This window comes from Monodelphis domestica, chromosome 2 (genome assembly GCF_027887165.1).
Source record: "Monodelphis domestica isolate mMonDom1 chromosome 2, mMonDom1.pri, whole genome shotgun sequence".
Classification (NCBI taxonomy): Eukaryota; Metazoa; Chordata; class Mammalia; order Didelphimorphia; family Didelphidae; genus Monodelphis; species Monodelphis domestica.
Window position 1 is genome coordinate 405,198,538 of NC_077228.1, and position 22,986 is coordinate 405,221,523.

The window sequence follows — 22,986 nt, forward strand, 5'->3', positions numbered from 1 at the left end:
AATATTTCTTTTGGGTCCTAGGTTGCTCTTTAATTTTTGAAAGTGAAACTTTGTTTTTTGATTGTTATTTTTAAAGTTTATATTATCATAGTCATTATATATACATATTTTCCTGGTTCTGTTTATTTCACTTTGTATCAGTTTATATAAGTTTTTTCTCACTTCTCCATATGTGACATGTTCATTATTTCTTATAGCACAGTAATGTTCTATTTTACATTTATATACTTGAATTTGTTGCGCTACTCCGCAATAAATGAGAATCTACTTTTTTTTTTTAGTATAAAAGTATTGTGATATAGTTTGGTTCATATAGGACTTTTCTTTTTTCTTTTTTTAAACCCTTACCTTCTGTCTTGGAACCAATACTATGTATTGGTTCCAAGGCAGAAGAATAGTAAGGGCTAGACAATGGGGGTTAAGTGACTTGCCCAGGGTCACACAACTGGGAATAGGACCTTTCTTTTTGACACTGACTATTTTTGGATACATACCTAGCATTTCAATCTCTTAAATCAAAGTTAAAGTCATTTTAGTGACTTTCTTTGCTTAATTCCAAATTGCTTTTTAGAACAATGATATTCATAGTTCTGCCACCAATACAGTGCTGTTCTTAAGACTTCCACAACCTCCACAACCTCTCCACAATGCCTATTGCTAATTTTCTGGGTGTGGGAAATAGCTTTTTAATGCTACTAATTAATTTAATGAAAATTGTTAATTAATTTACATTTAATTTTGCTTTTGCCATAGTGTAAAATCTATACTTCTGGCTTACAGTCTTTAACCTTGAAATCTTATTTCAGAAATCTTACAAGAAAAACCTTATATGTAAATATGTATTTTCTGTAGTAATTAAGGTTTCACTAACTAAGATGGTCTCCTCCTCTTGGTAATGGATCCTGGCTCTGTGGTTCTTGGATTCATTCTCACCATCAATTTAACTACTAGAAAGAAAAGAGAAGACTATTTGAAAACAAGGGTCAGAAATGTTGGGGAGAATCCAGTGTTGGACCCAGGGCCAGCATCTGAGAAACCTCATGACCTGAGAGGGGTCTGCATGCTATATAAGCTGAAAGTCCAGGTTGGAAGGAGGGAGAGACTTCTGGATATAGTGGTTTGATCCTTGTACTACATCATCCTTGGCTGGCTCTAGGAAGGATCCACTGTGGAGATTCTTAGACCCTCCTATTGAGACCCTCTCCTCCCCCTACCAGAAGGATATATGATGGTCCCCTGTCTAAGGGTTGAGCCATGGACTCTTAACACCCTCATGTATCTGGCTGCCCAGCCTGATGAGCAGTGAATACTAACACTAACAGAGCTCAGAATACTGTCTTTTATCAAAGGGTTTTCAACCAAGAAAAAAAATGGTATGGAATTAATTGAACATAGGAAGGAAATTAAACATATAATGTTTTTTAATAATGACAGAAGGAGTTCTTCAATCTCCAGTGAAAGGAAAGCAAAAATATACTTGGAAAAATATTTATGAAGCACTTTATAAAATTTTAAGTGCTATAAAAATGATAGTTATTTTTATGATTGCTAAGGGAGTTGTTCAGGGTAGTTTACTGATCAAATGGATAGCCTATCAGGGTTGTTAGGTCTTTGACTGGACTCCTGTAATAATTCATTCTGAGTCACTGAAACCAAAAGACATACTTAAGGAGTGTGCTCATATTCTGCACAGGAAAGTATAATAAAAATTTCTCGACAAAACCTTATCTCCCTATAAACTCATTGAGTTGACTATTTCCTGTGATTAGGCCTTTATAGTTCATATATGTTATTTAAATACTATTTTTAAAACATAACAACTAAAGTAGAAAAATATACTGAATAGTCTGGCTTAAGAATACAAGAAAGTGTTTAAGTGGTTGTGTCATTAAATGATACTTATTGATATTTCATATTATAAATCTGAGGCATTTTCACTTTCAAATGTAAAAGAGGAGGAAAGTAGAGGGATACCTTACACAAATAACAAACTTTTCTAACAGGAAAGATCCAATTATTTCTAGGATACAAGTGGAGATTCCCAGGAAAGTGTTTATCAAAGCAGATTGTAATCTAGGAATTAATAGATTTGTCCAAAGGAGTTTCCTGAATTTCATTAGTTTGTTGAGTGACTTGCCTGGGTCACAGAAGCTAATAAGTGTTTGAAGAAAAATTTGAACCTAAGTCTTCTTCTTTTTTTAAATTTTATTTAATTAAGCAAATTAGAATATTTCTTGGTTACAAGAATCATGTTTTTTCCCTCCTCCCCTCCCCCTGCTATAGCCGACACACCATTCCGCTGGGTTTTACATGTATCCTTGATCAAAGCCTATTTCCATATTACTGATGTTTGCACTAGGGTGATCATTTGGAGTCTAAATCCCCAATCATATCCCCATCAACCCATGTAATCAAGCAGTTGTTTTTCTTCTGTGTTTCTACTCCCACAATTTTTCTTCTGAATGTGGATAGTATTCTTTCTCATAGATCACTGCATTGCAACTAGTGGAGAAGTCCATTACATTCTATTGTACCACAGTGTATTGGTCTCTGTGTACAATGTTCTTCTGGTTCTGCTCCTTTCACTCTGAATCAATTCCTGGAGGTCATTCCAGTTCACATGGAGTTCCTCCAGTTCATTGTTTCTTTGAGCACAATAGTATTCCATCACCAACAGGTACCACAATTTGTTCAGCCATTCCCTAATCTTGGGCATCCCCTCATTTTCCAATTTTTTGCCACCACAAAGAGCGCAGCTATGAATATTCTTGCGCAAGTCTTTTTCCTTATTATCTCTTTGGGATACAAACCCAGCAGTACTATGGCTGGATCAAAGGGCAGACAGTCTTTTAGTGCCCTTTGGGCATAGTTCCAAATTGCCCTCCAGAATGTGAACCTAGGTATTCTTTACCCCAAGAGCAGTGCTTTCTTCATTATGCCTCTATCACTTAAAATACTTTAATCCTCATGTGTTTTAAATAATGTATTTTTGTGTTTTCCTTCTAGTTGTATGTAGTTTATTTGTAGGTTTTTAAGAGTTTATTTTCTTTCTTTTTTGTGTCAAGCTTCAAAATTAAGAGTCTCTGAATAAACCTTCGTGATCACCATGTTTTGTTTCAGGAAGTAATTTCCTCTTCTTTTCACAATGGACAATAGAAACAGATTCTTCCTGTTCAAGTAACTGGCAAATTTGTATCATTCTATACTTAGCCTTTATGATAAAAGAAATCACCTAATCCCTCTCATCCCCTTAATTATTGGACTTACTGGATAGAGAGTACAATACTGGCAGAGTACAGAGAAGAGAGAAATCTCTTTATGCTCTGACCATGTCCTCATGATGAAGTTAAGTCCAGGAAAAGAGCTTTTTCAGCTGCTTTGATGGGTGAGTTCCTGTTTAGAAGATTCCAAATTAGCCAGAATGGTTCATTTGAATATGAGCAATAAACCAGATTTGTTGATAAATTATTTGTTGGCCAAATTGCCCTTTGATATCTTGATTTCCCTGCCCTTTAATGACCAAATGCGACTCAGCTGCTTTCTAGAAGAGACGTATTTTCTTGTTAATCAACTGATAAATGACATCTTCCAGAAAACAGAATTAAGATACCAGAAGGGCAAAAGAGTCAAACAGTGTTTTTTGTTTATACCAAGGTTTTCTTCTTTTTCTTAAAATCCTTATGTAATACATTAGAATCAAAACCAATATTGGTTCTAAGGGGGTAAGGGAGTGGCAATGGAGGTGAAGTGATTTGCCCAGGGTCACATAGTTAGGAAGTTTCTGTGACTGAATTTGAACCCAGGATCTCCTATCTTTAGACCTGACTCAATCCACTGAGCCAAATACCTGTCCCTATAGGGTTATCTTAATACCACTAGTCCAACATTATTATAAATAGTCATTTATTTTCCTTAAGGTCAATGTTGCATCAATTAATTAATGAGTTAGGGTTGCTACTGATGCTAAAAGTATACATTTAATTCCCCAACAATGACCTTTCCTTATGTTTTTTAAATATTAAGCAACTAGGTGGCTCAGTGATAGAGAGTCAAACCTAAAGACAGGATGTCCTTGGTCCCAACTGACCTCAGACACTTCCTTGCTGTGTGACCCTGGGCAAATCACTTAACCCCAGTTGTCTAGCCTTGACAACTTTTTGCCTTGGAACTGATATTTAGTATTGAATGAAAGACAAAAGGTAAGGGTTTTTAAAAAAAATGACAACATGTATTAAGCACCTACTATGTAAAGGGTCCTATGGTCTACAATTATTGTATGCAACACAAACATAACTTCCTTTTGTTTTATTGTAGAGAGTTACAACTTGAACCTGTTTATTTAGAGCATTTATTCATTGCATTAAGAAGCTATTTCTTCACAGATACATTCACAAATTTTGAGTTGGAAGGGATTTCAGAGGTCATCTAGTCTAGTCTACTCCTCTCATTTGACAGATAAGGAAACCAAGGACCCAAAGATGTTAAGTGAAAGACTTGGGAATCTCTGACTCCATTTTTCCATTATGTCACACTGCTTCTACTTATATGAAGAAGATGCAACTAAATAAAGTGCATATGTGATGATTTATGAATTAATCAAATGATTACATCTTGAATTAATTCACTAGTGTGTTTTAGGTATTCAGTAAAACACACTGATTTGAGTAGTACAATGCCCAGCATCTACAGAATTTAAAATCTTTGATTCTGTTCCTATTTTTTATATTAAAAAAATTTAGATTATTTTTCCATGGTTACATGATTCATGATTTTTCCCACCCATCCCTCTAAAGCTGACAAGCAATTCCACTGGATTAGATTGTATTCCTTTTTTTAAAATTGCTTTATCTTTTTTGACAGGTTCTTTTTGTTTTGTTGGTGGTGATGACACTTGGGCTAGGCCTGGGACTTGGATTAAAGCGACAAGAAAGCAGAGGTATAGTCTGAAGTCTTCAGAAATCTCTTTTGTGTGTGTTTTCATGATCCACAGGCTTTGTCAAGAAACCCTCAAAAGGGATCATGAAGAGTTGGATGTGATTGAACAACAAAAGTGCTTTATTTAGTCTTAAATGTCTAATAGGAAGTTGACGAAATTATCTAGGATTTTAGGAGAGAGATTAGGGTAGGATATGACTTTAACATACTTCCTCAAACACTCTAAATGCTCACTTCCTCATTTTACTCATTTCCCGTGGTCTGTTCTTTCACCTTACCTCAGCCACACAGAGATGTGTAGGTAGCTCTTGACTTGGCTATCACCCACAAGTGTTCCACTTCTGTGTTCTTGAACTCCTAAATTTATTTATTTGATCATAATCTCTTATGATTTCATCTTTCTCTCTGACTTACAACTCTGACCCTGTTCTGTACTCTCACTATGTCCAATCTCTCCCATCCTCAGTTCTTTCTTAGGCAACCCCTACACTAGATATTCTCTTCTTCTTTACTTTATAGTGAACCAGATCTAACTGGCCCCACTATCTCAGGGCCAGGCTATTACATTCTCTGACTCCTTCCCTCTTACCCTCCCCAAAGGTTCTCTGGTACTTTGAAAACCTTGAGAAGTTTCCTTTCTTTGCCTCTGGCTTGAGCCCCCACTGATGTGTTTCTCCAGTTTTAGGAGCTCAGTGACTGGCACCCTAGTTCCATTTAAATCCTTATCATGGTATTAGACTTTACAAAAGGATATTTACTTCAAAGATACAGCAAGAATAAATGAACAAATACTTATTCCCAGCATTTAGAGGATATAATCTGCCCCCTCTACCTCCACACAGACTATCCCAGCTTTTAGGGAGTTCATAGTTAAGCTCACTTCTTACATAGCATTAGTTCCATCATGTTCAAGTCCAAACCTTGCTTGAATTGCATTCCCAAACTCTTGCTTCTTAAGGCTTTGCTACTGGGCTGGCTGTAACACCTGGGTTCCTAGATACTGATGGCTCAAGTTCTTGGATTGGAGATTCTATTTACTACATTGAAATGGTTTTAGACTGGAATGTAGGAAAAGATCAGATTATTTTCAATTAGACAGTTTTAAAGATGCAGAGTCTTGGTTATTCAACTAATGGAAGAGGCTACTCCCAATCATGTTGTAGGTCAATACAGAATGCCACATGTGCATTAGTCATCTAGTCTCCTGGAAATAAGTTTCCCTGAATCTTTTATGTGGGTAGAATCCTTTTTGGTGAGGTAGACATGAGCTAAACCTCCATTACAATGGTAAACTCTACACATACTATATTCTTAAGGTTTTTGCTTCTTTATCCTATTGCAGATCTTAACTGGAGAAGTACCAGCTTTGTAGTATTCTTTCCATTTGCTGTCTTTGTTCCTATTCACATTGTCTGAATGGAGATAAGAGAAAGTCAGGAAACCATCTTGGATCCATTACTTATTTTTGTTTCATAACTTCATCTGGGCTCTCACTATTGAAAGGCAAATCCTACACCTCCTGAATTAATTTTCACTTTTGCACTCATCACTTTCCCAAGACTTTTCTTCCCTTCTCATGATATGTGGCTTCAAAGTCCTCTGGTGAAAGGGAAGTGGTAGGTGGGGTTGTAAGTGACTTGAAGCAATAAAATAAAATTTGGAATAGATGGTATAGGATATGGGATAGTCAGTCAGGGCTCAGTAAAAAGGATTGGCATATAGCAAATAAGTCACCGTAAAAATAACATGACAAATTTTTAGTGGATTCAGTCAACTCATTTGTGTAATCTCTTCTACCAATATTCAGTTGCTTATTATCTTTGCATTTTAAAATGCATTGACATTATCTTCTTTTTATTTCCTTCAGTTTCTGACAGAAGTGGCTCTTCTTACCAAAGCCTACATTGCCTTTGTTTTCAAGCCTTTCTATCATCTTCAGACTGCATTCTAAATCATCTCTCCTCTCTTTGTAAGATCTTCAACATTTTCTTTTCAATGGTCTTTCTCTAATGACTTGGTTTCTTCCATATAAAACAAAAGTCACTAGACCTTGTCATTTCCTCAAGTCTCTTCCTCCCTTTCTCAGTCATACTCTTTGGAATTTATAAATAGGCATACATATATTGAAGATACATTGCTTAAAATGTTTTTTAGTGATGGGATTTGCAAATTGAAAAAGGTTGGAGACCATTAATTTAATTTATGATATGCAAAATAAATGAATGGACTATAGAACTGGTCTATTAGTATATATTTCTTGACTGATACTAATAATAGACAATGAGCCAAACTAGACATGAGAAAGAGCAGATTGGATTGCATTTGTCAAATATTGCAGATACACATATAAACCTATACACACATAGGCTGCAATATATTGCTAATAATAGATTTAGTAGTCAAGAGAATTTTAGCAGTCATTTAGTTTAACCTCATATGGAACTAAAAAAGTCCACAGGTTGTAAATGTGACAGGTAGAAGGTAAGAGAACAGAAATTCAAATCCTGATGCTTGAGCTCCAAATCTAGACCTCTGTATCATTGTATTCTACTTGAGAGTTGTCAGCACAGATCCTCAAGAAGAATGTTGAGAAAAGAGACAATTGAGAACAAGACCTTGAATGAAAACTATACCTGGAAGGAGGATAAGGAACTATTAAAGAGATTAAAAAGGTATCATTTGAATTTAGTAGGAGAACCAGTAATGTAAAATGTCATAGAAACCAATGGCAGAAAGAATTTCAAGAAGTGGTTACTTATGTCATAAAAGTCAAATCGTCTTCAAGCTGCAGGGACTCAGAAGTTCGATAGTCTCGCCTAAAGTTATTGAAAGAATATTTTATCTGTTTAATAACTTAAAAAAAATTCATGCATTTAATTAATTAATTTAGAATATTTTTCCATGGTTACATGATTCATGTTCTTTCCCTCCCCTTCTAATTCCCCCCTTCTGGAGACAATGAGAAATTCCACTGGGTTTTACATGTATTATTGTTCAAAACTTATTTCCATATCATTAATATTTGCATTAGAGTGATCATTTAAAGTCTATTATCACCAATCATATCCATAATCCCCATTGAACCATGTGATCAAATAAATGCTTTTCTTCTGCATTTCTACTCCCACAGTTCTTTTTCTGGATGTTATCCATCTAATACCTTGACCTTAGTAATTAACTATGTCTACTTTTAACAGTCTTTTACATTATAATCCTTTGGTCTCTTGTACTGTCTTCACTCACCTCTTTCTACATTCCAATCTGGGTTAGGTTTATCATTCATCTACTCCACACCTACTCACCTATTCAATAAGGAAATATTTATTAAAACCTGCTATGTCCCAAGGATTATACTAGGCATTGGGGATAAAATTTCAAAGAATGAAATATGTAAAGAACTAATATAAAGTTAATTTAAATACACATATATACCTACACACATATTCACACATAAAGTATGTATTTTGGGAGGAAGGACATTAATAGTGATGGCTATTAGCCCGTATAGCCATATAGCTTCTTAAACTTTTTCATAAATGTGGTTCATGAACATGGCAGGGCTGAATTGTAGCAAAAGAGTCAGCTAGTCCAGTAACACTCATAGCATAATTAACTCTGCTAGATTCTAGCATTATATTGTTCAACAATTTCAGTTATATCTGACTCTCTGTGACTTCATTTGGGGTTTTTCTTGGTAAAGGTAATGGAGTGGTTTGACATATCTTTCTCTAGCTCATTTTGTAGGTGAGGAAACTGAGGCCAAATGGACTAAGTGACTTGCCTAGGGTCACACAGCTTGGTCACATTTAAACTTCTAGACTACATGCCTGGAACTCTATCCACTGCATAATCTAACTGCCCTACATAGCATCTTAGAATCATGTATTTAGAACTAGATGGGACCTTAGGTGCCATTTAGACCAATCCCATCACTTTATAGATGAGGACCTAGGGCTGGCCCATAGAGGTTCAGAGATTTGCTCAGGTTCATAGAGGCAGTAAGAAGCAGGATAGGTCTTTTGACTGCAAAGCTAGTACTTTTTTTTTTTGCCATATCACATTTTCTTCCTCTAAAAAGAAAAAGTTAAAAAAAAAGTGTTGCTGCTTAGCTCCCGAGCTTGCTGGAGATTGGGCATATTCAGAGTGTAATGGCTATAGATGTTGATAAAAAAATTATACAAAAAGCTGAATCATGAGAAACTCCAAGAAGAGAAAGGATAAAGATAGTGAATGTATTTTTTTTATTTCATTCATATAGGATTCTCCCAGATGAATAAACTACCTCAACTAATGCATCCTGGTATTTTATCAATAATTTGTAGTCTTAGAGTTGTCTTGAGCATCAAGATGTTAAATTACTTTCCCACAGTCATGCAGCCATAATGTATCAGAGGTAGAAATTGAACCCAGTTCTTCCTGGCTTCTAGGCTAGGTCTCCATCCACTATACCATGCTGTCTCTCCCAAAGAGGGAGAAATGGAACATAAGTAGTTTAGAGATCCATAGAAATAGTGCTTCTGACCTTGTGGAATGATCTTGAACTAATAAAAATGATTAGTAGTAGTCAGAGCAGGTTGATAAGGAGCACCACTGAGAAATGGAATAAAGCTGTTTGAATAAGAACTCTGGAACAACTTTGAACCTTATAGGGTGAGAATCAAAAGTAATTGTAAATAGCAGAAATAGAGAAAATTTGCCCCGAATATAGAAGGGTTTATAAAATACATTTGCATATTCAACCATATCTATACTTTCTAGTGGTAGTAGTAGGGACACTGGCAGATGGGTAGATCAGGGATTTGGTGTAGATTAGTTCATTTGGTTTTGTTTTAACATGTGGCTGTTAAATTGTGAAATACCCAAAGAATGACATTTCTCTAGCTTCCTCTGCCTATTTTTTTCTCTATTAGATAATTTTTCTTTTTCTAAGATGAAGCAGCTTTATAAATCTGTCTTTTTGTATATCTAGTGCAGATGTGTTTACACATAACATTGATATAATGGCTAGTTGCATGGCAGATGGTGTGTTACAACATCATGGGATTAATAAAAGCTTTATTCCTAAGGTCAATTTCATCTTCCTGTTGACTTGCTGTTAGATTACTTAACTGCAATTTTTCCAGTTTCAATGTTATGAATAGAAATAATGGAAAAAATGTTGAAGTGATAGTCTGGCCTTGTTTGACACTTATTTTGACTATAAAGCATTTAGAAGCGCATCTCTTTTCTGGTAGAAATACGATGGTTCAGTCATAATGACACATATCTGGAAACACTTCAGGCCAAGTAATTTCCTCCTAATATAACTATACTCATTGAAAGGCCAACATCCTACAGATCATCTCTAAGGTGTCGGTGTAGGAAACACAGTGTTTTGCACAATTTCATAGCAATAACATTGCAAAGAAACACAGTCTGAATGTAATTCTAAATGACCTTGAGTATAACTCTTCACCTTTTTGACATTACTTTTTGTACTTATGTTTATTTTCAAGCCCTTACCTTTCATTTTAGAAACAATGTTATACATTAATTTTAAGGGATAGGTAAGGGGGGGTTAAGTGATTTGCAGGATCACACAACTAGAAAGTGTCTGAGAACAGATTTAAACCAGATCTCCCATCTCTAGGCCTGGCTTTCAATCCAGTGAGCCACCCAGATGCCCCCCAAATTGGATGACCTTTTCAGAAGTTGGGATCTCTTGGGCAGTCTGAAGCCTATGGACCCATCTCAGAGAGTTTTTAAATAATTGAAGGAAATACTAAATTTCAGTTAGATGTTAGTGAAAATAAAGATATATTCCTCCCCCTCCCCCAAGTTCACAGACTCAAAATCTTTCAGTTCATGAACCTCAGATTGAGAATCTCTAGATTAAATGTTCTCAAGATATCTTCCAACCCTCAATCTTTTCACCTCAAAACACTTCTTATGTTTCTTGTATACTTAGGTAGTTTTCTAACTTGAATTATATTTTATTTGTGTACATAGCTTAGCTTACCTACTAGATTATAAGAGTGCAAAGTCTGTGTCATATTCAGTATGGTATGGTGCCATTGCAATATAGTAAGCCATTAGCATAAATAATTGAAATCTCATTTGAACATCTGTGTTTTCTCTTATGAACCGCAATTCTTTGGTGCACAGTTGCTGTCACGTAAGCATCAAAAGGCCTGCATTTGCATTCAAAGTCAGTGTTGCCAAACTAGTTTTAGTATTTGCTGAGAATCCAAATATTTTCTCATGCCAACACAGAAGTAAATCTTCAGAGATCATTCATGTGTTAACTTTAATATATTTGTCTGGATTCTGGCATTTTGTACTCTCAAAGCTTTATTGAACAGGGTCCAGTTCTTATGACATCAATTAATTATCTGGCTAACTCAAAAGCTATTAGGATATGGGACCTCATATATCTAAAAAATATTTTCAATTTAATTTTGTAAAAAAGTTAGTATTCTTTGTTTCTATGTCACATTTATTTCCAAGTCTGTCTCTTCATTAGTTAAATACCTTCTGTGGTTGTCATCTATTAAGATCTTGGTTTATATAATTGCAAGATGCCAATATCTGTTATCTGTTTATTTTTTTATGACAACTGTGGCTTAGACAATAATAGTACAGTTCAGAGGACAGCTGGGTGACTCAGTATATTGTGAGTCAGGTCTAGAGACAAGAGGTCTTGGGTTCAAATTTGACCTCAGAAACTTCCTAGCTGCATGACCCTTAGCAAATTGCTTAACTTCTATTGCCTATCCCTTATTCTTATACCCATTATGATTCTAAGATGGAAGATAAGGGTTTAAAAAAATAGTATAGTTCAGTGGATTGAGAAATGGTTTTGTGGATGGCCAAAAAAAACTTTAATGGTTCGATGCCATCCTAGAAATATGATTTTAATGGACTGTCACAGGGATCTATCCTTGGCTATTAAAAATTACATACACACAGACAGGCAGACATGTATAGTTTCCAATTATCAAGGCTTTGTTTTTCCCTCTTCCTATGACCTACTGAAAAGGAAGGAAGGAAGGAAAGAAGGAGGGAAGGAAGGAAAGCGAGAAAAAGTAAAGGAAAGATGGGAGAGGGTTAGAGGGAAGAAGAAAAAAGAATGGATGGGAGGAGGGGAGGAGGGAAAAAAGGAAAGAGGAAATGAAGGTGAGAAAAAAGAAAGGAGGGAGGGAAGGAAGAAAAGATGGTAGGAAGGAAATAAAGGGAGGAAAGAAGGAAGGAGAAAAAGAAGGAAAGAAGTAAAAGAAAGAAGGGAGGAAAGGAAGAAAGAAAAAAGGAAAGAAAGGAGGGAGAGGATATACAAGGGAATAAAGGAAGAAAAAGGAAATAAAGGAAGGAGGGAAAGGATGTACTAGAGAAGGAAGAAAGGAGGTTTCCAGGTTTTGTCACCAAAAGAAAAGCTGCTAAACATATTTTTGTACACACGAGACCATTTCTTCTTTTTCCAAACTGTTCAAAGATGAGATTAACACATTAGAGCTAGATCAAACTATATGTGTTATTTAGTAACTTTTTGTGCATAATTCCAAATTAGTTCCAGAGTGACTGGATCAGCTCACAGCTACACCAATCACACACATCACTGCCTGGTTTATCTCAGCCCCTTCAACATTTGCCATTTTCCTTTTTTGTCATCTTTTTTTACTCTAGTGGACAGAAACTCAGGTTTGTGTTTCTCTAATTATTAGTAATTTAGAACACTTAAAAATATGGCTACAGATAGTCTTAAATTTCTTCCTTTGGGAACTCTGTATTTATGTCCTTATATCATTATCAATTGTGGTATTACTTTTATTCTTACAAATTTGAATTAAGTCCTTATCTTGAAAATGAAACCTCTTAACAGAAACTCATTATGAAGATGTTTGTGCACTTGTTTCCTTCCTTAGACTTATTGCATTTGTTTGTGCAAAATGTTTTGAATGTTATGTAATTATTTATTTTATCTTTTGTGACTTTTTGTCTCTTGCTTGGTCATATACTTTTCCTCTGTCCTTAAATCTTAGCAACTTAGATTGTAGATATCTTGGATTATTCTTCTTTTCTGAATTACTGACTTGGGTGTCCCTGACATTTTCCCCAACTTGACTCTTCTTTCCCCAGGAGTCATACTAAATTAAAGTATCTTCTTGTAGCTCATACTTTTACTTTACATGGGATTTCAAAGTTAATTCTTCCTTCCTGGATGGGACTTGGTTGAAGCCCTTTTCTTGGGTGAGGGAAAGAAAGGAGAGACTTTTTTTCAAAATCCAAGGCTGTGCCCAGCTTTTGATAGAACAGTCATAGTTTATTCCTTTTCCTGGGGTGGGTATGGAGGGTAAAGGAGAGGAGACTTTTAAAACATATCACTACTTTGAAGTCTTTTTCTTCCTTAACCAAACAAGTTTTTTTTTTTCCTTACCTTCCTTCTAATTTCCCCTAAATAAAAGGGGGAAGCTAGTTCTGGGACTTTTTTCTTGGCCAAAAAGTGTCACTTTTCCTTTTTGTCCTTCAGGGAATCTGACTTTCAGAATCCTAATGTTATTAGAAGCTATAGGGTTCTTCAAACATATTTGACTTTCAGGATTATTATGAGGCTGAAATGCATTAATGTATATAGAGTGCTTTGCAATCCTGAAAGCACTATGTAAACATCAGTTATTGTTTCTGTTATTATTATTATTATTATCATTATATCTTGAGGAACTGCAACCTATATAAGCTGACTATGCTCAAAATTTTTCATCAAGTCAAAGTCAAAGAAGGATTGTTAAGTACCTATTATGTACCAGGCTGGGGGTGCAAAAAAAAAAAGAAGACCTTGTTTTTAAGGAGCTCATACTTCAATGGGAGAGATAATGTACAAATAACTATGTGAAAATGAAATCTATCTAGAATAAGTTGTAGATAATCTTAAAGAGATGGTGGTAAGGTAGATCCAGAAAAGCTTCTTAAAGAAAATGGGATTTTTGCTGGAACTTGAAGGGAGAACATTCCAGGAGTAGGGAACAGATCAGTTATATTGAAGTGAGCAATAGCTTTTGTTTGATGCTCCATTTCTGTTCTCTTATAAGGGTTATTAAATAATCCTAAGGTGCTACCTTGATCTTGCAGACTTACTGTGAAGAATGCTCTTTGCAAATATTAAAACTATAAATGTGCATCGTTATTTATGGTTGCTGTTATACTTGCTCCTTTCTTTTTATTGTCACTGCTATTATACTATATAGGTCATTATTGATGTCTACCTGCACTAACCCAATAGCCTTCACCTCTAGTTTCTTAATCCATTTCTCACAATATTGCCAAATTAACCTTAATTATTCCAAGATCTGGTCATCTCACTAGCTTGCTAAATTAAATATTTTTTAAAGTCTGACTTTTTTTTTTTGGCCTAGACTTGTAGTTTTATTGGTGTAGAGAGCATTCTAGATGAGAAAAATCCCCCTTTCAATTTGATAGTACTTGAACCTCACTTCAAGGCCAGTCTTCTATCCACTATCCCATACTGTCTTTCATTTAAGATCAATCTGTTGCCAACCTACTTTTCTTGAACTGATCCTTAGCAGTAGAAAAGAGTAGTAATTGATCAGTCCCATATTTCCTTTTGGTAGCAGTGATGTTCATATGGAGAATATGGATATATTCCATCAATGACCATAGATGTAACTGAGAAGTTCCTCTTACTCTTTCTATAGCTGCTTCCCAATTCTATGTGGCCATATTTTTATTTTTACTTGGTAGTTCCCTGGGTTGAGTGAACTGGCAAAACCTGAAGTATACTTGAAAACTTAGTTGCAAATTGGCCAATGCATTGTATATTTTTCCTATGGTGCTAACGCCATGAAGTGAAGGACTTGGTGTCCTTCACTGCCACTGTGTCTGTCTTCTCTGACATCAGTGTCATGGAACTTTATGGGTCCTCTGTTGCTTGTTTGGGAACAAATTAGAACTTTGAAAGTTCATTCTAAATGAATGGGTGGGAAACATTACTAAGGAAGGAGCAGACCAGAACCTCTATCAAGGCCAAGATATAGTCTTTCCCTAAAAAGTCATCCATGTGGCCAAGAAGGAAGTAATGCTACTATAAAGCTTAAACAAAAGATCAGAATAGGAATGTCAGCCAATTAACTATTCAAAGTCCTGTAGAAGCAATTCTGGGGACTGAGCAAATAGCCAAATTCCATTTGATTACTCAAAGGACTTTAGCTTTTCAAGTCTTAAGTTACTCATGCTTGATTGATGACTCTCCTGGCATTATCTGTGACAAAATCAGGAAAAAGATGAACATTTCCCCACAGTATAAAAATTGAGGTATGCCTATAGCATGTGAATAACCCTAAAATTAGAGAAACAGAATTATATTTCCTTTTGCCTCTTCCTGCTATTCCCTTTTCCATGAAGATGCTCATTCTGCAATCTATAATGGAAGGCAAGTGGGAAGATATGACTTTTTTTTTTCCTGAGATAGTTTTTCCTCACCAGAATTATTTTATTACATCAAATATAACCAGAAGTTAGGAGGAGATTCAAGTAAGTTCAAAAGTAGGTTTGTTTTCACTTATTAAGTCAAGGATATGTCATGCCATAAGAAGCCAGGCAAAGAAAAGAACGTGAAACTCTCTTTTCCCCTATACTATGTTACTCTTACCTTTTTTCTTTTTACAGGGAGTTGTAGAAACAAATGCTTTGTGCAGTCCTACAGAGGACTGGAGGGCTGCCAGTGTGATAGTGGCTGTAGAGAACGGCAGAACTGCTGCTGGGATTTTGAAGAAACTTGTGAGAAATCAAGTATGTATTCTAACAGCACATGGATTAGCCTATCACTTAGTTATTTTATGAAACAATAATGATATGGAACTTATTTTTGGAAGTATGTTAACAGTGTTGCCAAATGAATTACTTTCTATCTTGTAGCAGGCCAAGGCCTTGTTCAATACACATCTTCCAGAAGAGTCTGGATGACCCTTTGTAAACCATGACTTGTGAAGGGGGCTCTTATTTGTTACAGATTGGTTTGATCAGAGCCTGTGAGGTCTTTTCTAATTGAAACTATGTAATTCTTTAATCCTCAACTTCTATATCCTTCATGGGACCTGACAAAGTTAAACAAAAATTATTTAACTAGCTAGATTTGCTACATTAGGATTGCTATATTAAGTTTTACTCTGGCTTACGTTAATTAGCTACCTTGCTCTTCTCCAGGTACAAATATAAAATCTACCTAGGTGTCAGTCAGTTAACAAGCATTTATTTATTTATTAAACTCTCACTATATACCAGGCACTAGGCTAAGCCCTGAGGATTCAAAGGAGGGCAAAACGTGCCTGTCTTCAGAGGGCTCACATTCTAATGAGAGGGAAGCATTATACAAACAATTATGTATTCATGATATATATTATGTACCTAGAACCAGTGTTCTCCCTCCTACCCTGGGAACGGAATGGTGACTGAAGGGTTACTCAACACTCAGAAATTTGCCTTTTAGCTGATTAGAGCCTTCCCCTTGGAGAAGAGTAGTGAATTAGTAATACTAGTAGATTAACAGTTTTGTATGATATTTTGTCCTTAATTGCAAAGAACTAAGAAGTAATTATTTTAAGATAAAATTCACATTTTCTTAGAGTGAACTTTAAATTATTAAATACTCCATTGAATTATGAAATTTGCAGCTCAAATATGGACATGCAATGAATTTCGTTGTGGAGAAACTCGGCTACCTAATAGTCTTTGTTCTTGTTCTGACGACTGCTTGCAAAGAAAAGACTGTTGTGTTGATTATAAACCTGTTTGCAAAGGTAAGTAAAGGAACAAATATGAATCATTTTCTTCCATTATTTAATAACAAGGTACAAAAATTAGGAGAGTCTGGGGAAGGTGTGAGTACTCATTTAGGAAGGAAAGACATTTTGGCTTTTCCTTTAATTTTTTGAAGAAATATAGTATGTAGAGTTGTAACTAGGGTAGGATGGCTAGAGTTTTGCTTGATGCCACTGAAATTTAAAGGGCATTTATAATATTTAAATTCATTTGGTAGTATAGAAACAACTGAATTTAACAACTAGCTATCAAAGATAATTAGTGAGAATAGGAAGCAACTAGATGACATGCTGGTCACCTATTATCCTCTACTCTGTCCTTTAATGCCATCTGAATTTGTCATAAATTTTTTATTTGAGGCTATATCCCTACAATATCTTCAGATCTCTTCCTTTTCTCTCGAAACCTTATTTGACTAAAAAGAATTTATTTTAGGGCATATTTTATACTGTTTTTGTATATTTAGGAAAGTTTGACATGGACACCAAAATTGGTAGTTTCATACAGCTCTGATAGTGGATTGTATGTATACTTTCTTTAGCAAGAAAAGGCAATGAGGTTAAGATTTATTGTTAAATTCTCCATTTGACCCCATCTATTCTTTTCCACACTAAATCCTTTTATCTCTTGGTATGCTTTTCTTTTTTCTTTTTAAGCACTTTCTTTACATTTTAGAATCAATATTTCATTTTGGTTCCAAAGCAGAAGAGTGATAAAGGCTAGGCAATGGGGGTTAAGTGACTTGCCCAGGGTCACAAGCCAGGAAGTGTCTAAAGTCAAATTTGAACCCAGGTCCTCCCATTTTTGGGCCTGGCTCTCAATCCATTGAGTCATCAAGCTGTCCCCTGGACCCTTCTTGAAATAAAATTTAGTCCTTGTATTTCTTCAGAACTATTTTCCTTTCAAAACTTATTTCTTGGTGAAAAGTAGTAATTTAGGTAAATTGACTGATCTCTGCCAAATTATTATCGACCATGCAATATATTATATTTATTACTTATTTAAAGTTCCCTTTTTTCCCCTGGGAAAATTGTCTTCTCTTCTATAACTGTAAAAAAGGAGTTCTGGCACATGGGAATCAATTGTAGGGTGGGGAGTGGAGACCCACAGAAGATAGCCATTTTTGATTGGGTATGTCTGTGACATCCGTTCCCAGAGATGAGGTGGTCCATACACAAGGAATCCAGGTCAAATCCTCTATGACATGACTAATGAGACTTGGCCCCTGAGAGTAGGTTTAATATGGATATGGGATGGGTGTAAGATAACAAGAGTTAGAACATAGATACAGGGGAAAAAGGAAAGGTAGGTCATAGTAGAGAGGTGGAATTGGAGAGATTCTCTGCATGGCAGAGAATGAGCAAAGGACTATGAAGCAGAGAATTAGTAAATCCCTCTCATATATAATAAAATCTTCAGTTATATCCTGGTTATAGTTTCATAGTAAAATACTTTATTCTTAGGGAGAATCATAAATTAAATAGCTTATCTTAAAATGAACTATGCTAAATCTCTTCCCTTTCTTTTTTTAATATTTTACTTTCTAATATTTAAACATTTTGATCTCATATTTTTAGGAGAAAAACACTGGGCAGAGGAAGATTGTGATGCTTCTGATAATCTTCAGTGTCCAGACGGGTGAGTTTAATTTGGATATCTGAATCTCTCTTATTACTGGGAAGACTGAATTGAAAGATAAAGAAGTTAGGATGTAGGAGTTTGTGGATGACACTAGATTTTAAGGTTAGTTTCAGTACTTTTTAGGGAAAACTAGCCTAGTCTAGATGGAAGATATTGTTCCTATCTTAGCAGTTAATAATGGTTAGAACATATTCTCATTTGTTAATATGTTAAAATTTGTTTGGCTAGCTCTGATTCTAGTCATTCATTCATTCATTCAACAGCATTTATTAAATATCTACTATGGATCAAGCACTGTACTAGGTGCTCAGGGTACACACAAAAAAATGAAAGTTTCTACCCTCAAGGAGCTTCCATTCCATTAGGAGGAAATTCACAGATTAATCAATGGGATTCTAGATTTAGAGCTAAAAGTGTATAGTCCAACCATTTCATTTTGTAGAGGAGGAAATGGAGTCCCTGAGAGATGAAGTGACTTTCTGAATGTCATACAATTAATAGCTTATAAAACTGGAATTTGGACTTTACCAGGGCTACAGGCTACAAATTCAGTGCTATGTGTACCATATTCCACATAGAAAATAAATGCAAATATAAACCAAGCAAATTTGGTATGGTGGACTGTCCTATGCTGGTCAAGGCAAGGGTACTGACAAGGAAGGTAATCAGGAAATGTCTTGCATCAGACTTAGGTTAGGTATTCTAAAACGTGGAAATAGGAGATGAGAATGGTGTGTATTTTGTGTTATTCAGGTGATGTAGGTAGACCTAGAAAAGATGTTTTCTCAGGTTTTGGTGTGAAAAAGTTTATACGTACCAGATGCTTGGTTGCCGACCAGAGAGAAGATTTAATTTCAACTTACTTGTTACTTCTGTTAATCATATTATTTGCTCAGTTTGACAAGCTCTTGGCAAGCTATTATTTTTTTTTTACATGGGAAAAAGCTCTATATTAACATTTAAAACCTGTAGGATATGGCAATAAAAAAAGTGGTGTGACATGGTGAAAAAGTTATGGATTTAGAATCACAAGCCTTGGGTTCAAATCCCAGCTCTTCAATTTACTGCTAGTATGAATTTGTGCAAATCAATTAACCTCCCCTCAGCCTCAGGAAAGAACTTAGATTAGATAAGTCTCAAGGTCATTTTGGGGACAGTTAAGTAGTATAGTGGACAGAGTGAGGAAGATTCATCTTCCTGAGTTCACATCTGGTCTCAGACAGTTATTAACTCTGTGACCCTGGGCAAGTCACTTAATCTTGTTTGCCTCAGTTCCCCACCTGTAAAATGAGCTAGAGAAGGAAGTAGCAAACCACTCTAGTAAGTAACTCCCAAATGCCAGGAAAACCCCAAATGGGGTTACAAAGAGTTGGACATGATTGAAAAATGACTGAACAACAAGGTCTATTTCAGCTCTAAATCTATGAACCTGTTTACTAATCATCATCATTATTCTTTTGCATCAGATTAGGAAGTGGGAGTGGGAGTAGAGGGAGGGGAGGGATCAATAAAATCAATCAATCAATAAAATGTTAGAAGTTAAACATGTCAGAGAATAGCCATGAAGAAGCAACAAGAACTGCAAAGGCAGGAAGCAGGTCAAGGAGGCAGGTTTTTCCAGGACGTACTCATGACCAGAAAATAGCTCGAGCAGGGGAAAGAATGCCATGGACATAGATCCTTCTTAGGTGGAAAGTCAGTCAGTCAATTAACATTTAGGCACCTACTATGTGCCAGACACTGTACTAAGTGCTGGGGATGAAGAAAAGAGACAAAAGATAGTCTCCATCTTCCAGGAGTTCACAATTAAATGGGAAAGAAGAAACCCCAAAGATATACTAGAGCTTGTGATCTATATAGGATTAATAGAAAATAATTAAAAGAGGGAAAGCACTAGAATTGAGGGGTCAGGGAAGACTTCTGAAAGAAGATGGGCACTAGAGTTTTAGACATAGAGAGGGAACTTATATAGGGATTAGAATGGAACCTGAGTGGTCTCTACTTTCCCTGACCCCAAATCAAAGGGATTAGGCCTGGCCAGGACCTGATCAGCCACCCTGAAGTAGAGGAGGACAAAGTATTATTGGTTTATGATAAGGAATGTGGCCCTTGGGTCTTGAGGTTCATTAGGGAACCCTAAAATGAGAAGAAAAGACTTCCAAAGTGAGGGGGCTGGGCTGAATACTGCTATATAAGACACCCCAGAGGAGTCAGGCCATTTAAAAGAAACATAATGATATAAACAAACCTTGTCCATATCCTGCAATTCATTCTCCTTCCTTGAGCATGTTTTAATTATCTGAACATTTCCTAATCTAGAGATTAACTAACAGAAGACTGGAGAGGACATTGCCTTTTATAATTACAATGACTAATGACTTTTTAATGTTTTACTTTTAGGTTTGACCTGCCACCTCTGATTTTGTTTTCCATGGATGGTTTTAGAGCTGAGTATTTACATACTTGGAGCTCACTGATGCCTCATATCAATAAAATGAGTAAGTCTCCAGTGAAAGGGTCAAGTTAACACCTACTAAGAGAAGGAATAGCTAGCTATGCTAGCCTCCTCTTTGACCCTTGGATTTGATGGTGGGTTTGTTGCATAATATGGCTTTATAACCCCCTTGTTTCTAAGAACAATCGTTCCCAGGCTTGTTTTGGACCTTCCTTTCTCTGTCACCTATTTATGTAGAACTGAAAAGAGCTTTATTTGCTTGGGGCAAATCTTAGGTTTTTATTTATGACCTTCCCCTGACATATTTCCTCCTGTGTGTGAAGAGGTAAGGACTTTTAAGTGTGACCTTGCAACTACACATATGTAGCTATTCTTCATTCAGGCAGTGTCATAGAGATGGGTTTTCCAGGAGAGTCTTACAATGGGTAGATAGAACTATAGTGACAACTATAAGACATATAACATTTTTTAAAAAACCTATTGAGGGGGGGCAGCTGGGTAGCTAAGTGGATTGAGAGCCAGCCCTAGAGATGGGAGGTCCTAGGTTCAAATTTGGCCTCAGCCACTTCCCAGCTGTGTGACCCTGGGCAAGTCACTTGACCCCCATTGCCTAGCCCTTACCACTCTTCTGCCTTGGAGCCAATACCCAGTATTGACTCCAAGACGGAAGGTAAGGGTTTTTATTAAAAAAAAAAAAAAAACCTATTGAGGGGGTGGCTAGGTTTCTCAGAAGATAGAGCCAGGACTGAAGATTGGGTGGTCCTGGGTTCAAATATGACCTCAGATACTTCCTATCTATGATGCTGGGCATGTCACTTAACCCCAACTTGCTATCCCTTACCTCTCTTCTGCTATAGAACCATTATGTAAAGGTTTTTTAAAAAAAATAAACCAATTTAGTCCAAGTCTCTTAAGATTCAGGACATATTCTAAAATTGTATTGCCCATAGTTTGTAGTCATTCAAAATGTTTCATGAATATGAACTCCAGAATGCTGTATTATAAGGTCAGCAGAAATGTCACTTTCATAATTTAATTCACTTTTTATTCATTTCAACAACTATTAATTACCTGCAATGTGTCTCAGTTTCTTCTTCTGGTAAATGAAGGGGATGGACTAGCTGACCTCTGAGGTCTCCTTCACCTCTAGATCCTTAGTCTAGACATTCCTTCTTTGAAGGGTGATTTACATTTTCTCTTGATTTCTTATTTATCTCCTTCCCAATTTCTACAGATTATACTGCTTGTGCTTGAAGGCTTAGAAAGCCATCTCGAGCCCTTGTATCAGGATGGCCCAAACGATTGCCCTTAGAAACAAGGGGGTTATAAAGGGATAAGTTTACTTAATTTCTAAGGGATATAGATGTTGAATACCTAGCAAGAATATGTGTTGGCAGATGTGGATCTGCTTCAGTTTCCCCTATAGCAACTGTTCAGAAAAATACCAGGAGATATGACATAGGAAAACATTCAGGTCCTGAACTGGGAGGAATTATTATCACTATAAAGCCTTTTTAAAAAGTTTTTTTGTGAAAGAAAGAAACCATTATGTTCTAGTTGTGTATCTCAGTGACTCATAATTCTATCTCTTCTACTTCCCCTTTGAAATACCTGTCACGTAACAGTTTAGGAACTTCCTTCTTGAAATCCTAGCTGCTTCTTCATACTAGTTTCCCCTTTGTAAAGTATATGGACTGACCATAGCCTGTCACACTGCTTAAAGTAGCTATTCTGTTTTTAGCTGTATATCATTTAGATTGAAAAGATCCTGTGGTTACATTGACTTGAAAATAAAACATCCTAGAATCATGATGTCATCAATCATGCACTATAGTGTTTCATAGGAAATCTAAATTATAACTGGATTTTCTTTAAGGGCATCATATAGTAGATGTAGATTTAAAACTTTAAATCATCAAGTCTTGGGTCCACGTAGTGACTGAAAAGATGACAAGGGACTCTAACCCATATGAGATTTAGGCCTATGACAGTAGTACCTCACAGGGCAGATGAGAGGATTAACCAAGATGCTATATAAATTGTGCTCTGTAAGTGTTATATAACAATTGTCTTAATTTTTAAAATTGTGGCTTGTCTTTTTGTTAATTGTTTTTTTCTTTAATTTTTTAAAACTCTAATATTCTGTC

At 35.9% G+C, this 22,986-nt stretch overlaps 1 protein-coding gene across 4 annotated transcripts in view; it reads left to right on the top strand.

Moving 5' to 3' along the window:
- The window catches only part of ENPP3 (ectonucleotide pyrophosphatase/phosphodiesterase 3), a 135,479-nt gene that overhangs the window by 19,592 nt on the left and 92,901 nt on the right, over nt 1–22,986 (top strand). For all 4 annotated transcript variants that reach the window (XM_016428904.2, XM_056818795.1, XM_007484570.3 and 1 more), the window contains exons 3-7: nt 4,861–4,936; nt 15,592–15,714; nt 16,596–16,721; nt 18,321–18,381; nt 20,785–20,882. In XM_016428904.2, the coding sequence (XP_016284390.1) occupies nt 4,861–4,936; nt 15,592–15,714; nt 16,596–16,721; nt 18,321–18,381; nt 20,785–20,882 (484 nt within the window). The remainder of the gene's footprint in view (nt 1–4,860; nt 4,937–15,591; nt 15,715–16,595; nt 16,722–18,320; nt 18,382–20,784; nt 20,883–22,986) is intronic.